This window comes from Podarcis muralis, chromosome 7 (genome assembly GCF_964188315.1).
Source record: "Podarcis muralis chromosome 7, rPodMur119.hap1.1, whole genome shotgun sequence".
In the NCBI taxonomy this organism is placed as follows: Eukaryota; Metazoa; Chordata; class Lepidosauria; order Squamata; family Lacertidae; genus Podarcis; species Podarcis muralis.
In genome coordinates, this window is record NC_135661.1 from 51,285,224 (window position 1) to 51,301,128 (window position 15,905).

Here is a 15,905-nt window from a genome sequence, read left to right on the forward strand (position 1 = left end):
TGATCATGTATTTATTACAGTGACTAATTACACTTCTAAATATTCCACCCTTTGCATTCTAAAAGTGCCCCTAGCTACCATACCCTTTTATTCGCATCGGGAGGTGGGAGCAGAAGCACTTTGCTTTAAGAATTTAACATGTATGTTATGTTAGTACATATATTTGCAGATATTGATTTTTAACTATAGTGAATTTGATGGATATTGGAAGTGTACATTCTATCCTATTGATGCATAAGACTATGTCTACTGATGGAGCAGATGTTATTCTATGATTCTTAAGCCTCCCTTGTGAGAAGGAAGTTGGAAAGAAAATGCTGGGCTTTTTAGTCCTTGGAATCAACTAACAAAGTCAGTTATTACGTTTAAAAGGAACCCCAAATTTATGGGATGAAATATACCGTATTTTTCGCTCCATAAGACACACCTTTTCCCTCCTAAAAAGTAAGGGGAAATGTGTGTGCGTCTTATGGAGCGAATGCAGGTGGGAGGGAGGCGGGAAAAGCCCCCAAGAGCCGAAAACACATTCCGCGCAGCTCTTTTCCCCGAGGAGGGGAAAAGCCTGCAAGCGCCGCACACACGCTCCACGCAGCTCGTGAAAGGAAGCGCTGAGCAGAGCCTGCGATGCATACAGGTTCTGCTCAGCGCTCCCTTTAAAAATATTTTTTTTCCTTGCATTCCCCTTCTAAAAACTAGGTGCATCTTATAGTCGGGTGCGTTTTATGGAGTGAAAAATACGGTAGTTTGATTCCCATGCCCAATTAGCAAAGCAACGGGATGTTGGAGATGCAGTGATGAAGCTGGCAGCATAAGAACTGAAGGTGAGCCTGCTGCATCAGACTAATGTTCCACCTAGTCCAGCATCCTGTTCTCATAGTGGCTGACCAGATGCCTGCAGGAAGCCTGCAAGCAGGAGATGAGCACAACAGCCTCTGCTCACCTGCGATTCCCAGCAACTGGTATTAATCATTAATACTAAGCAACACGTAAGTGCCAGAGATGAGCAAAAGGTTACGGAGCTTTCCAGAAAAAATATACTCCTGCCATGCTCGTTGCTGAGATCAGAGTCCAGGAATCATTATGCAATGTCCAGAAACACACTCAACTGACTTTCATCCCTAGGTTGCTAATCCTCTCGGGATTTCCACGCTACTTCTCCACCAGAAAGAAACTGATCTGGTTTCTGTTAGGTCTTTCCGAGTTCTGCCTGGCATACATATCAGCCAGAGCTGGAATTGGTTTAATGGGAATCGCCTGCCTCTTTGTCAAAAGCAGGAAGGCTCAGAGAATGCGTGCGCTGTTTGGATCCTTTGCTAAAGCAAGGCAACACGAGGGAGAAGCTCCGACTCTTCCCAGGAGAAAGAAACATGCTGTTCTGGCTCCTGCCCTCAGAGACTCAGTACTTGGACTCCCAGCTTGAGGAAACCTGAAAGCTTTACTCCAGGAATCAGCACACGGCCTGAACCTCAGCTCAGAGAACAGGACACACAGTTCAAAGGTCCATATGCAGAGCTATAGAATATCTTCCCAATAGCTGACACACCCTTCCCATTTCACTTTTAAAGAGTGGGGCAGAGTACATCTTTTGTATAGTTCTTATGCTTAAGCAAGAAGACTAAGCTGCGAGCAAATGCTTCTTTGGCAGTTGCTAAATCTGTGCACGCCAGTGCAAAGAGCAGCAACAGGGCCTGAGTCCAGTTCTCTAGCTGCCTCCATCCATTGGCCAACCGGCTTTTCAGCTCCCTTGAGAAGGTCATTCTCTGAAGGCAGGGTAGAGACTGACTCAACCAACTTTTCCCTCATGGTGTCCTGTGATGGCAGGACAGAGCCCCATCCCTCTCACTGCCTGAACTCCAGTCCTGGGGTCCTCCTCACAGACAGGTCCTGCCCCACCATTCTATCACAGTTGACAGCACAGGGTCAAATATGCATACCCCCTTCGTTTGTTAATTGTGCATTGTAAATGAAAGAATCAACATACGTTAGGGTAATGTTTTACTTCTATCTGTATCTTTTCTTATTTACACACAAATGAGGGCTGCAGCAAAATTTTGTTGTATAGAGTGCTCCTGTTCAGGGTTCCAGCCAGCCACGACCTTTTCCAACATACCTTATTCCATTTTCCTTCTCCTCAGTTTTCCCACCCAGTCAGTCATCCAGCATTCCATGCCCACAAAGGACTTTTAGTCTTTGTTGTGCTATTTTTGAGTCTCGCCCCTGCCCCCTTAGGGCTTTGCCCCAAAATATTGCTTGTACATTGGGTTCCCCTGACCCTGCTGATACCTCTTTTGTGCATGGGTAGTGCCATTTTTGCTACATAAGGATCCACATTCTGCAAATGGGTTCACAACTACTCTGTAGACCAAGGATTGCTGAACTTTCTTAGCCAGTGGGCACATTTGGAATTTTGAGGAAGTGCTGTGGGAGCCAGTTACAAAATGGCTGCCATGGGGCATTTAATAACACAAAATGGCTGTCATGGGTGCATGTCAGTCACTGCACACTCACTCACTGAGATAACCTCTCCTCTGTGTAGGACAGATAGGAAAGTGGGCATCGAGTCCTGGGATCCAATGAAATATGGGCATGTTTAAGGTGGGGTGTCCAATTTAGGAGAGGCTGAACCAGTGTGAACAGGAGTCTTTCATGTATTATAGACTTTTGAGGAGAAATATCTATTTGGCTCAGCTCATTCTTCTATTATCCCAGTGAGATTCAGCTGATCTCTGTTAAGATATTTCACAGCAACTAAACCTCCTCACAATCTCAGGCCTTCTGTGGAGGCCACGCTCCACAGTGTGACATCATCTTATAAAGCTAAGCTGGGAGCTGGGAGGAGTGGCAAACCTTTCTGTCATAGCGCCACAGTCATAGAATTCCATCCCTAAAGTGACTCATTTGATTTTGCTTACCTTCCAAAGGAGGATGGAAAACTTCCTCTTCAAGGATGTCACTTGTTAAATATTTGTGCCATGTTTCTGTATTTTAATATCATTTTGTTGTGCCTGTGCATTTTCCTGATATTGGCTTGCTTCACTAGAAACAATTATGCTTTTCTCAGTAAAACAGGAAGTGGCATTAAAATGGCTGTTCTATGGACCCCTTTTATTATCCAGCAATGCCCTTCTTTATGGTCAAAACCCTTCTGCCATATTTATTATTAAGGACATCTATTCAGCAAAGTTCCCCTGAAATGTTAATTAAATGTTTTCTCTTTGCACGTTCAGATCATGTTATTGTTCCATATTCAATGTGGCTGGGGTACTTAAGAGTGAATTACCCTCTAATTGGTCAGCTGACATCTTTTGTAATGGGTGTGTGTGTGTGTGCTTTAATTGCTTGTTTTCTTTCATCATTTCCCTCCTTTTATTTCTTATATAGTGAAACAGCATAATTTAGTTTCAGGGAAAAGGGGGGCAAAGCAAGGAAGCCGGTAACTAAAGCACACACAGGAAGACTGATGGGGAACAGCAGCTGACTAATTAAGGGGCAATTCATCACTAAACCTGCAGCTGTACTAATCAATAAACAATAAAACAGGACGAACCTGCAAACAGAAAGCTTTTGGTTACAGGCGGAGTAGCCCTTAAAAGCTTCAATAGCACTTTGCTTGTTGACACTGGACAAACTGCTCTAGTTGTATTTTTTTACAACCCCACCAATCACCACAAGTCAGGTCTGAAAAGAACACAAGAGGGCCACACAGAAAACAATGGACTGTAGAAATTTGGCAGTGATGTTATCTGACTCTCAGCAAAAAGTGGATGAACAACGGATGCTGATTCCAGAGAAGTGAAGATGCAAATGATATGTTGAGAAAAATTGGCTAAGATTACTACAAGAGCGACCTGCAACAGCATTTCATGTACAACTCTTCCCCCACCCCTGTTTTTCTTGCTCAGGGTTGCAGACAGCAAACCACGCTCTCTACCATGACACTATATGGAGGGCACCATTTTTATTACCTTTGTTTTATAGTATCCTTCAGTTCCCCTCTGCCTTTTCTGGGACCTGCCACAAGCCTGTCCTTAGATTACACTTCTGGCTTTTTGGACCTGGGCCAGAAACTGGACTCTCAGTAGTGAGCTGTCTTTAAAATGTGACAAGGAAGCTAGTGCTAATGGCTTCAGGCAACTACAGAACCCTGAAAAAGAGCCCTATGCACCATGTTAATCTCCCCAGTGTATTGGTAAGTAACAGTGGACTTAGCTATACAGCTGCAAATAAAAACTTTTAAAGTGTGTTGTAAAGTGCAATATACTAATGGGACACTAGGTGGCGATGGTGAGCTATGCCAAATTCAATATATTTTTCAAAACTTTTTTTTAAAAAGCATTTTCACAGTGGTTTTTTTTAATGTGTTTGGAGATTCCACCAGTGACCCGGTTGCCATTAAGCTATCATAGTGGCTCCACTCAACCTGGCAAGTCACTTCTGACCTGCCTGATGTGAAACCATGTTGGTAACATGTATTCTTGCAGAGTACCTGGATTTTTTTTCTTTTTAAAGGTAGGAGTGATTGAGAGAAGAAGCTGGGGGGGGGGTAGGGAGCCCCACACCACCCAGATACATTCCATCAAGCTCCATCCACTGCAATGAATGTTATGGCTGAAAGAATGGGAACATGTGGAAGTGAATGCACCAAACATGCACACAGAGAAAACCAGATAGGAATGTCATGCTTTCATATCTGGAAGCACCCTAAAACAAATACACACGGGTTCTGCTATGCTATGCATACAAAACCTCAGTTTTCTGCATGTGAAGGATTTCTACCCTATTATCACTACAAAAGTTTCTGATTCAAGTATCTGAACACAAATCAGTGAGCAGTTTTTCAGCACTTGGAAAGATTCTCCAGCCTAGTGCAATCTTGGGAAGCGCAGTCAGAGAGAGAGAGCATTAGATGGACAGGAACGCCTTGGTTTTCTCCATAGGGAATAATGGAATTTGCCAGCTCACTGTACAAATGCTTGCCTTACAAACTATCTCTTGGAAACCGATTATGTGCACATAGCAGGATCTGTGTTTAGTAACAAAAACACCAGTACTATTGCCTTGCAAGGAAGATGCCATAGGACTTCCTGTTAGAAGGAGGAAATGGGCACTAAAGGCCAAGCGCAAGGGGTGGAAAGGCTCAGCCACAATTCCCTTGAAAGGTTGATCACAGGAGTCTCCATTAGTCAAGAGGGCTTATGGGAGTGTGAAGTACGGTACTTTATTATCCTTCTGGCTTTGACCTAAGAGTCTGCAAACTCTGAAGAACTTAAATAAACCATCCATCCCCACCACTTCCTCCTCCTTCATCCAAAGATTTTGTTTTGATTGGAATCAAACCTTCTGAAATGCTCTTAAGCTATTGGGATCTATTGGTGCTACAGAACGCAGATTTTCTGTTCCATGTTCCTTTGGCTCACCTTTTGGCATGGGCTCTCAAAAAGCCACATTTTGATGTAAGGTGTTGGGTGCCTCATATCATATGTGAGGGACCAACCTTATTCTTTAGTCAGAATTCCACCCCAGCATGTTACCCGCAATGCAGAATACATTTTCAGCAAGTTAAGAACCAAAGCCAAAAGTGACAGCAACATTTCTCTGCGGTTAAATGCAGAAGTGTCCCAGCTCACTTAGATCGTAAGTGGGTGGTGTTGGTGGTCTGGCTTTAACAGAAAAGAAGTTTGCAGGTGAGGAGAGGAGGGCTTCCCCACATGCACAACTTACCTCCCCATAGCTTCAGCTCCCATTAAGCTGGAGGTTGCAGACTGACTTGTAGACACAATGACTGATCCCCATTTTTTACAACATAAACCCCAATTCTTACACAAACGGTTCAAACATGTATTTTTCTTCTTCTTCTTCCCCCACTACCTGGAGTTGGATCATGCATTCAGATGTTTTCCAAATTTACCAGTCACATGCTTAAATGATATCAACTCAAATTTAGTATACAAAATAATTTTGGTCCCTGGTTTCCAAAGAAATTGTTGCAATTGCTAAGGAGTCAATTCAATCATTTCCCCTTCTTGCTCTCCTATAATAATATTGTTATATTAAAATATTTAGTAATCTTTTTATTGGTTGCTGCATCCTTATCCATCATATAAACATGGGGGGAAATTCAGGACTTGGACCTTATGCTTTGGTACAAGAAAGTTTTGAATATTTATATTTTGGAAAAAGTTACACTCCATCTTTGAACATTGCTAGGCACAGCTACACTGGATACTTCTTATGTAATTGGTGAAATTTTATTTTGTACATGAACAAACACCACTTACAAAAGCAACTTAAACTGGATTCCCATAAAATCTGGAATGCTTGAGTAATTATTACTATTTTATTACAAAATACGACATCTGATTTGTGCCACCCATCATTCCTGTAGTTCCTATTGGGTTTTTGTTTTCCCCCTCCTCTCCTTTTTCTTTGTGTAATACAGTTTATATTATTCTGAAATCAATACAAAAGATTGTAAAAATATTTTAATTTACCAAATCAAGAGATGACAGGGTTGCACATGGCTGGAAGATGAGTTACACACGTTGAGTGGTATTTTTGTTTCCAGTATTTCAGTAAGGCAACGTTTAGAGGAAGAACAGTGGTCAAAAGGCTCACCACAGATACCGGCTTCCTATGCCTTTTTCTGCAATGGTTGTGACATACCATGATGCAAAATGTAAGAAAATCAGCTTGTGAGGCTGGGATTTTTGCTTGGTTACTGCATTTCAGCAAACCCACACAGATGTCTAAACTGTCTCAGGTGAGCACTTTCTCAACCCAAAGTAACTAGGTCAGAGGTAGCAAACATGGCGTCCTCTAAATGTTGCTAGGCTACAACTTCCACCACCCTGGCCATACTGACTAGGGCTGATGGCAGTTTGGTCCAACGATACATGGAGTGCATTAGCTATGCTTGAACTGTGCAGTCCTGCCAAATGGTGAGGTAAATTTCAGCACACATGTGATAAAAACTTGCCTATCTGTAGTAACTAATGAGTGGGGGAAATTCCAGAAAGAAGACTGTGTTTTGTCATCAGACAGTCTCAGAATTTTAAGTTTAACATACTTTCATTTAGATATACATGAATTTCTTTGTACGTGATGTTTAAAAGGAGGGTTATTTGTTTGTTTTAATGGACACGTTGTGATTTGCCAAGGAAATCTGACATCTGAAGTTTGTTTTTGCTGCACATGGTGTTATTTGCATCTGAGTGAGGGCGGGCCCAAGACATTATGCCACTTGAGACCAAAGAGACAATGGCATCCACCCACCCACCTCCTCTACTGCGTGAGGAGACTGGAAGCGGCCCCAGCACCCTGAAGGTGGTGGGGGATAAAAATGAAGGGCAGAGAGGAGCAGGTGGTAGCAGCAGTGGCCCTGCTCTTCTCCAGGTGGCAGTGCAGAAGGCAGTGAGTGGAGCGCTCCTCAGGGGCCTGGACCTGCCGCCTCACCCAGCTGTCCCCATCCTGCTTCCCGAGGTAAGAAAACTATTCAGGCCTAGCCAAATTATCTCATGTGAAGGAGTATGGGTGACCATAGTGATCAGTGATTGTCTCACCCCTTATGTACCCAACTGATCACTGTGCTCAGATACCATCTGATCAGGAGGTCCGTTCCACATAATATAGTTGCTGCCTTAGACTGGACTTAACCATCCAGGGTCCTTTACCTTACCTTTTACCTTTAGGAGCCAAGCTTCAGCGTTGAGGCACCTGCCCTTTCGGATTCCCTCACCTTGAATATTAGTCAGGCACTGTCTCTGTAGTCTTTTTGGCACCCACTGAAGACCTTCCTCTTTCAACAAGCCTTTTAAATGGATATCTTTCCCAGTCTGCATCTGTACTGGAATTGGTTTAAATATCTTTTTGTTTCATTGTTTGTTTTATGTCACCCTGGGCTCCTTTAGAAGGGCAGGATATAAATTTAATCAGTAAATAAACAATGGTGCCCCTCATTGTATTTTGGTGTATTAAGGAATTGATATAAACCCCTTCTCACTCATATGTCTCAAAGTAGCTGACAGGAAAATAAAGTGAAAGCCAATGTGGTTAGAGTGTTGGACTAGGACCTGGGAGACCAGGGTTCAAATCCCCACTTGGCCACGAAACTCAGTCCCTCAGTCTAACCTGCCTCACAGGTTTGTTGTGGTGATTAAATGAGGAAGGGGGAACCATATACACCACCTTGAACCCCTTGGGGATGGGGGCGGAAGGATGGGATATACATGCAATGATAAGCAAGCAAGCAAGCAAGCAAGCAAGCAAGCAAACAAACAAACAAACAAACAAACAAACATACAACATACAAAATTTAAGACAAATATTAAAACGTGAAAGTAGAAACATTAGAGCAACATTCATAGTGCACAGGCCTGCTGAAATAAAGCTATTTTCACCTGGCGTCCGAAATTGTGCTAGCTTGTTTTCTAATGTAACAGAGTTCCATTGGGCTGGGCTGACTGCACTGAAGGCACAACTCCTTGTTGAGTCTCATAACCACACTTAGAAATGGAGAAGAATGTAGAGGGAGGCCACTAATAGCATTCCTCCAGCTACTGACTTGGAACGTATGGAGTAAGGTGCTCCGTATAGTTTATTGGGCCTAAGTTGTTCAGGGCTTTGGATTTTTGTTGGCATCTGTCTCGACAGACAATGGAAGAGTGCGCCATCGGTGGTAAAGTCACACAGTTGGAGAGTGACAGCGCCTGCTAGACACAGGAGAGAGACACATTTTATTGCAGCTAGGGTAAATGAAGGTGTTTGCTTTTGCTGGTGCAGATGCACCATGGCGTTTCTTCTCTCTGTGCTCCTCCCAGTGGATATTTCTCCTCTGGTCATTGCTGCAAATACACAACCTGTGAATACACAACCTGTCTGCAAGGGATTCCCACACTGCAGGGTCAATGTTCCCAGCCTTCATGTCGCTGGCATCTTTATAATGCAGTTATAAAGGGCTTTGTACACAAGCACAAAACCAAGTCTAACGAAACACATCAGAGGGCAACAGGTTGTAGAAGGCTGATATGAATAAGATCTCACCGACAATCATTCTTGCAAAAACATTTTTTCCCCACTACACCCTTTCCCATGGAAACATGTTAAGTTTGGGAAATGCATTATTTCATAAAATTGATCAGTAGCAAAATGAATGAGCAAAATTCAAGTCAAATTTGGCAGCTGTTATGGAAGCACATATATTTATATGGACGGCTCTTCATTCATGCTAACAGCTTTGTTAACAGCTTTCATTGTCTTCGTGCTTTTTTTCCTTCAAAAAGGGGAAGTTGTAATGAGTTGTCATGTCCTAAAAATAGTTCCCATGAAGAGTTCTGAATTTGTTTTGACTATAACATGTAAATCAGAGTTGGGGAACCTCTGGCACCCCAAATGCTGTTGGATTCCAATTCCCATCAACCCCTTCTAGCATGGCCAATAGTTGAGGATGATTGGAGTTGTAGTCTAACAACATGTGGAGGCCCACAGGTTCCCCATCCCAAATTTAAACCATACTGGACAGTGGATCTGTATTATTCACATATGCTTTAACACCTTGGTGTGTATACCACCTTAGTTTTGCTTGTTAGCCTGCATTTGTTTTAAGGTTCTTTTTTTTTAAGGAAATCTTAAATATTTTAAAATCCAGAATGACATGAATTTGGAATTATATTTATTTTATGTAAGCTGCCATGTATATTTTGGCAAAAATGTGGGAAATAATAATAATTTTACATATTTATTTGGTATTACATTGAATTAATGTAAGCTGCCTTGTGCGCTTTCTAAAAAGGCAGGGTATAAAATATAATATTTTTATTTTTACATGAGGCTTATTTGGTAATTGTATTATTTTTAAATTGCCTTGTGCACTTTAGTAAAAAAAAGGGTAATAAATAATAGTACTCATTCAGCTAAGTCCTACTTCAAGCAGACCTGCTGAAATTAATGAACCTAAGTTAGTCACGTTTAACTAACTTCAGTGGGTCTATTCTGAGTAGGACTAGCATTTAATATGGCCAATAGTAATAGTGATTAATAATATGACTGATAATAATGCTTGCTGATTTCATATAATATATATATACCTTTATAACCCACCTTTCCATTCAAACAATCAAGCTGATTATTACAACAACCGTAAAAAAAAGAAACTCACATTAAAAGGCACCCTCCCACACAAGGTGAGAGATCTTCTTCTTATAATTTACGTTTTATTATAATTTAACAACAATAATAAAGAAAAGAAGACCACGATTCATTACACCCCTACCCCCCCGCCCGCCGCGCCTTCCTTTTTTTCTCCCAGAGCAATGGTTCCGCTCCATCTATGCCCCTGAGCTTGCACCCCCCCCCGCCCCACACACTTCGCGGCGCGCGTGCCACAGAGCTTCCGCGCACCCCCGCGGCGCTGACCCCCCTTTCGCCCCCAGTCTGCCTTAAGAGAGAGAGAGAGCAGCAGCCCTGCAAAGCGGCTCTTCCAGCTGGCATTGACGTCAGAGCGGGCCGCACATGACCGAGGGAACCAATCAGGCGAGCCTCCGGAGCTGCTCCCGCAACAATCTTTCAGCGAAGCTCGTGTCTCTTCCTTGCCCAGCTGCAGGAGGAGCGGCGGCGGCGGCGGCGAGGAGGAGGAAGAGGCGGCGGCTCCACGCGCCTTTCCTCCCTTTCCCACACCACGCGCACCCATCCACCCGTCTATCCTGACGCGCGCCCAGCCAGCCCTTCCCTCCGTCCCCCGCAACGCGCGTCTGTGGAGCCCGTTCAGACGTGCACGGCAAGAACAAGGAAGGAGCCGGGGAGACAGAAACCTTTCCCCCATTTCTACTCGCCCCCCCCGGCCCCGCGCCTCCCTTCCGCTGCTTCCACTCGCACAAAAGAGGATTCCCACACCCTCCCTCTCCTCGCCTGCCTTTGGATGAAGCCTGCCTTTTGTCTCCGGCTTCCTGTGCGTCGGGATCGACCTTTCCTTTCCAGCATGGATTTGGGAAACTGAGCAACAAGATCCTCCGCCACCCTCTTCCCCACCTCCGCAGCCCCACAGACCACAGTCAGAAAACAGAGAAAGGGAGGCGAGGATCAAAGCGGCAGCAACAGCGACGCAAGGAAAGAAAGAAGCTTTAATTTTTGAAGTTTCCAATAAGGATTTCTCTCCCCTCCGGTCGCTTCCTCTTTGTGCGCGCGCGCGCCTGTCTATTGGGTTTGTTTGGTGGTGCTTTTTTTTTTTTTTAAAGGGGGGGTGTTGCTTTTCTCACCCCTCCTCCTCTCTCTCGCTCTTTTGTAGGGGGGTAGAAAAACCCCTGGATTTTGTATATGTTTGTGTGTTTTTCTACGTTTTTAAATTTCCTGGACGATTTCGGGGGAGGAGGTGGGGGGGAGAGCAAGCAAGAGAGTGGTGGGGAGGGGTGGGGAGCCAAAAAATACCCCAGAGGGTAATAATAATAATAAAACAAAGAAGCCGAGCGGACCGTCTCCCTCTTAAAGCTGTGATGGATTTCAGTAGCAGCTGCGGTGGTGGAGGAAGCGACCATAGACAGATCGAGGAGAGCAAGCCTTTGCTGGGCGAAATGTCTGCAACGGAAGGGAATAAAATGGGGGCCGCGCTGTGCAGGCGAGGCGTCCACTGCAGTGGGATGAGATATAAGCTGCTTCAAGAAGGAGATATCCAGGTTTGTGTCATCAGGCACCCCCGGACATTCCTCAGCAAGATCCTCACCTCCAAATTTTTGAGGAGGTGGGAACCTCATCACTTGACCCTGGCGGATAACAGCCTCACGTCAGCAACAGTAAGTAACACGTTTCTCTCCTCCTATGTGAGAGCTGCCTTCTCTCCCTCCCCCCTGCTCCAAAAGAATAGGATTCTCTCCTTTCTGGGAAGGGAGGGATCTCTCTGTGTGTACTGTATTCACAATCTCGATATTGAAGCGTCGACTTCGTTCTCCCCCTGAGATGTGGTGTCAGGCGAAAATGGTAGCAACGGATGTCCACCCACCCACACGAATGATTATTGGGTTGTGTATCGGAAGGTTGTGCAAACCTTTCTTTTATAGAGGAAACGTTGCCTTGCAGCCTTAGTTAGGAAGCTGCTCTAAGTGGTTTTGACTATCAGTCTATGGGGATTGTAAATGTGGGAATCTCACAATAATAATGCAGTTTTTTTCTTTTTAAAAATTGTTTTTGTACATTGCACGCCAAATTTTTAAAATAATGCAAAATTTAAAAACCTGCGAGTGCATATGCATGGAAAAATCTGTCTGATCTTATCTAAAGACCAAAACATAAGAGGCAACACTTAGCTGAAGATTGTTTCTACCTTAGGCCAAGTTAATAAAATAAAATCTTACAGAACTCTTCCTGCCCTTGAGCAACTGGGATATCTGATGTTAATGTAGGTTGATGAAGTCTTGTCTTTTAATGACTCTTTTTTTCCTGAGCATATTTGTTAATGAGAATTAGCCCAAAGTAACATCTTTGGTACCTTTACCTTTTTAACATCTCATGGTGGAAGGTTGTGTTTTTGGTCTACCGCACCCCCCTCCAAGTACTGCATCTATTTTTCTTTTTTAAAAAACCTTAACCTTTGAAATAATAAAGTGTGCATTTGTTTAGAACTGTGATGTGAAATTAAAGTTGACTTGAAAACCAAACAAATAACCTGTAGAGGAAAACTGTAACCCTTTATATGTCTGTTTATAGGTAAGCCTCATTATTTTCAGTGGGACTTACTCCCAGGTAAATGTGTGTAGCAGTGCAGCTGAAGATAATGTATTGAATGTGGAAAGGCATTGTATAGTTTGAATGGATTGATAGGACTTTTGTAATGTTGCTGTGCTGTGCAGTACTTTTACGATGAGTGGTAAAAGTGATTTGGGCCTTAACTTTGGTTCTAGGTCCCCCCCCCCCCCTTTGTGTGTATTCTATTTCCCACCCATCCCCATTATGGATAGCACAGGAATTTAATTCACCATCTCCCTCCCTCTCCCCCATCTTTCATTGAGGATTAGTCAGGATAAGGAAGAGAAACTACAACAGAAAGGTGCATTTCGTCTCCAAAACTTCCTTCTGCTACACATGCTCCATTGAGATGAATGGAAGAATGGAGCCTCTCCCATTCATTAGAACAAAGCTTGCCTAACTGTGAGTCCAAGAAGCCCTTCCCCATTTTTATAGCATGGCATGCTGTAGATTGTATGTAATGTAAAAATTTGGTGCATATTCCATACAGCTAAGCCAACATCGTAAATCCATGCCATTCAACCTTTCTTTATTATTACTACTTTAAAAAATTTCTTTTTTGCCCACCTTCCCTCCAAGGAGCTCTAGGTGATGCACATAGTTCCCTCCCTATTTTATGCTCACAACAACCCTGTGAGGTAGGTTAGGCCGAGAGACAGTGACTGGTGCTAGGTCATGAAGGCTGCCCATGAATGGAAGCTGCAGTGTATCAGAGTTACAGTCCCCCTGCACCCTTAAACTACAGCTCCCAGGATTCTTTGGGGGAAGTAATGTGCTTTAAATGAACAATGTGTGTGCAGTCCCAGTGAGCTTTGTGGCTGAGTGGAAAAGTGAACCTGGTTCTTCCTAGGCCTAGCCCTCTAGCCACTACAGTCACACTGGCTTTTCATTTCCACCTCTGACTCACACATGCAGTATGAAAGCCACTTTTAGAGCCCTGGAGTCTCCTAAAAATCAATTAGCTAATTTCTAAGCAAGTATGCATAGATGGCAGCCTTTATTTTCTTCTTCTTATTTTCTACCTTCTCTGTGTGTGTCGCAGTCTGTGTCCCATGTCACCCTTTCCCTTCCATCCCTGTGTTTTTTCCCATCCATTTTTTCTCTGTCTACAAAATATGGTTACAGCCCATCTTCAGTTCAAGCTGCAACCCAATTTGAGGATTGTGACCCCTACCAGTTGAATATAAATATATATTTTAAAAGACAAGCTGGCACCACGTGTAAATGATACAAGTTTATCAAATTGTAGTGACCTTTGACATGTTTACAGTGCAGAACTGCAAACATGGGTGAATTCACATTGGTTGCTTTATCAAAGCTTTGTTTATTTCTCCCTCTCCCCCACTCCCCAGTTTTGTATACAGTAGAACATCTGTGCAGGCCTTGGTTTCTCTTGACACAGAAACAGATGATTTTGAACTTTCCTTCCATGATTTTTTTAGGAAGACTTCTTTCTCTTGGTGGTTGTGTGACAGGTTTTTACATTTATTTCGCAGTATTTTTATACCACTTAGCTGTCAAAACCTCTAAGCTTTTTTACACAAAATGCTTTGTTATGGTTGTATGCTGCTTTGGAGGGGGGCATATTAAAACCAGTTCCTGGGGTCCTGCTTGTGGGCATTTGATGGGTTGCTGTGAGGACAGGAAGCTGGGCTAGAATGGGCTGGTGGCATGATCCCACAGGGTTCTTCTTACGTTATTAAGGCCAACAGGTGGTATATAAATAGTTATTACTATGACATAAAGCACACAGGCTGGATGGCCTGCAAGCCCACTCCCAAATTTATGGGTTATCTGGAATGCTAGTCCTACCTGGAGTAGACCCAGTGACAGACACGACTAAGATTCAGTAGTTTCAATGGACTTACTCGGAGTCCAACTGACTTGGAAATAACCCCATGATTTTAAGTTGAGTGAGGAATCTATGGCACTCCAAATGTTTTTGGACTACAATTTCCATCATCCCTGATAGCTGCTTGAGGGCCAAAAGTTCCCCAGCCCTGTTCTAAGTCCATGGATGGACCATGGATATGATGTTTCTTGAATACATTTTCTGATTTAATGTCATGCCAAATAAGCAGCTGTGGATGATGTCATTGTTTACTGCCATTTTGTCAGCCATTCCAGCGCCTATAACATTGGGCATCATTTTAATAAGATGCTGGTACTGAAAGTGAAATAGGGCCAGGCCAAGGCCAAAATCAGTCATGCCAGGAAGCAGATGTGGGCAGGCCCGTGCAGAGTCAAGGGCAGTCAGGTACACTTGTTCCGGGCCTTGGAGGGTTAAGTTGGCTGAGGCCTTCTGTTAGGGGCCTGCTGGACTTACACTGTCATGCCAAGAATGCCCTGTGCCTCCCAACCAAGTGGAGACTCCTGTCCCAGGCCTTAGATAAGCCCTGCATGAGTCTGGATCTGATGTAGGATGCAATCCAGGGTGCAATCAGTGAAGAGCCACGGCTAAAACTATAGTGGGCAGAACTTGACCAGGAGAGGGGGAAAGGCCAGACTCCTAATATTTATTCCAGACCTGGCCAGTCCAATGGCATCATATTACATATTATTGTGTGAGACAATTCAGCAGTGAACTCACCTGATCTGTAGCCACTGATTTCATTTGTGGATCAGAACATGATCTGCTGTGGAATCTGCACAACTCTGAATCCTCTGACAGCTTTTTTTGTTTTTTTAATGCTCCCCACCCCCTGACATCACAGCTTGGAGTTGCTAGCAGTGGGACTAGGGATGGTCCATGATGAACATGCTGTTCCTCTCAGGGACATCGTTGGGGGGAGGGGGAAACAAGATGGCTGCCCTCATGTAAGTATGGGGACAGTCATCTTTTTTTCTGTGAGTAACAGCACATGATCGTGTCTCATTCTCTGGGCATTTCTGGTCCCAGCTCAACTCAGTGTAGCAGGTTGGTAGAACATTTTTTTCTCTCCTTAAAAAATAAAATTAAAAATTCAATGGCAGCTCTCAGACTGTCTGAAGATGTTCTTAAAAGATGTTTTGCATGGATTTTTATTTTTTGTTTAAAGAGTACAAATGCTTGTTGAAGCAGGATGGAAGCAGTCTTAATATTGATCATCTTCATACCATGCATGGTTAAACTATGGAATTATCTCCCACAAGAGATATACTGTAGATGGCCACTAGCTTGTATGGCTTTAAAAGAA

At 43.6% G+C, this 15,905-nt stretch overlaps 1 protein-coding gene across 2 annotated transcripts in view; it reads left to right on the top strand.

Annotated features, from left to right (window-relative positions):
* The first annotated feature begins 7,242 nt into the window (after nt 1–7,242).
* CMIP (c-Maf inducing protein) overlaps nt 7,243–15,905 on the top strand; it is a 154,499-nt gene continuing 145,836 nt past the window's right edge. The window contains exon 1 of one of the 2 annotated variants that reach the window (XM_028739601.2): nt 7,243–7,479. In XM_028739601.2, the coding sequence (XP_028595434.2) occupies nt 7,258–7,479 (222 nt within the window). In that variant the 5' untranslated portion in view covers nt 7,243–7,257. Of the gene's footprint in view, nt 7,480–10,542; nt 11,781–15,905 lie in introns of those variants that run through there. The other variant, XM_028739600.2, reaches the window with a different exon arrangement.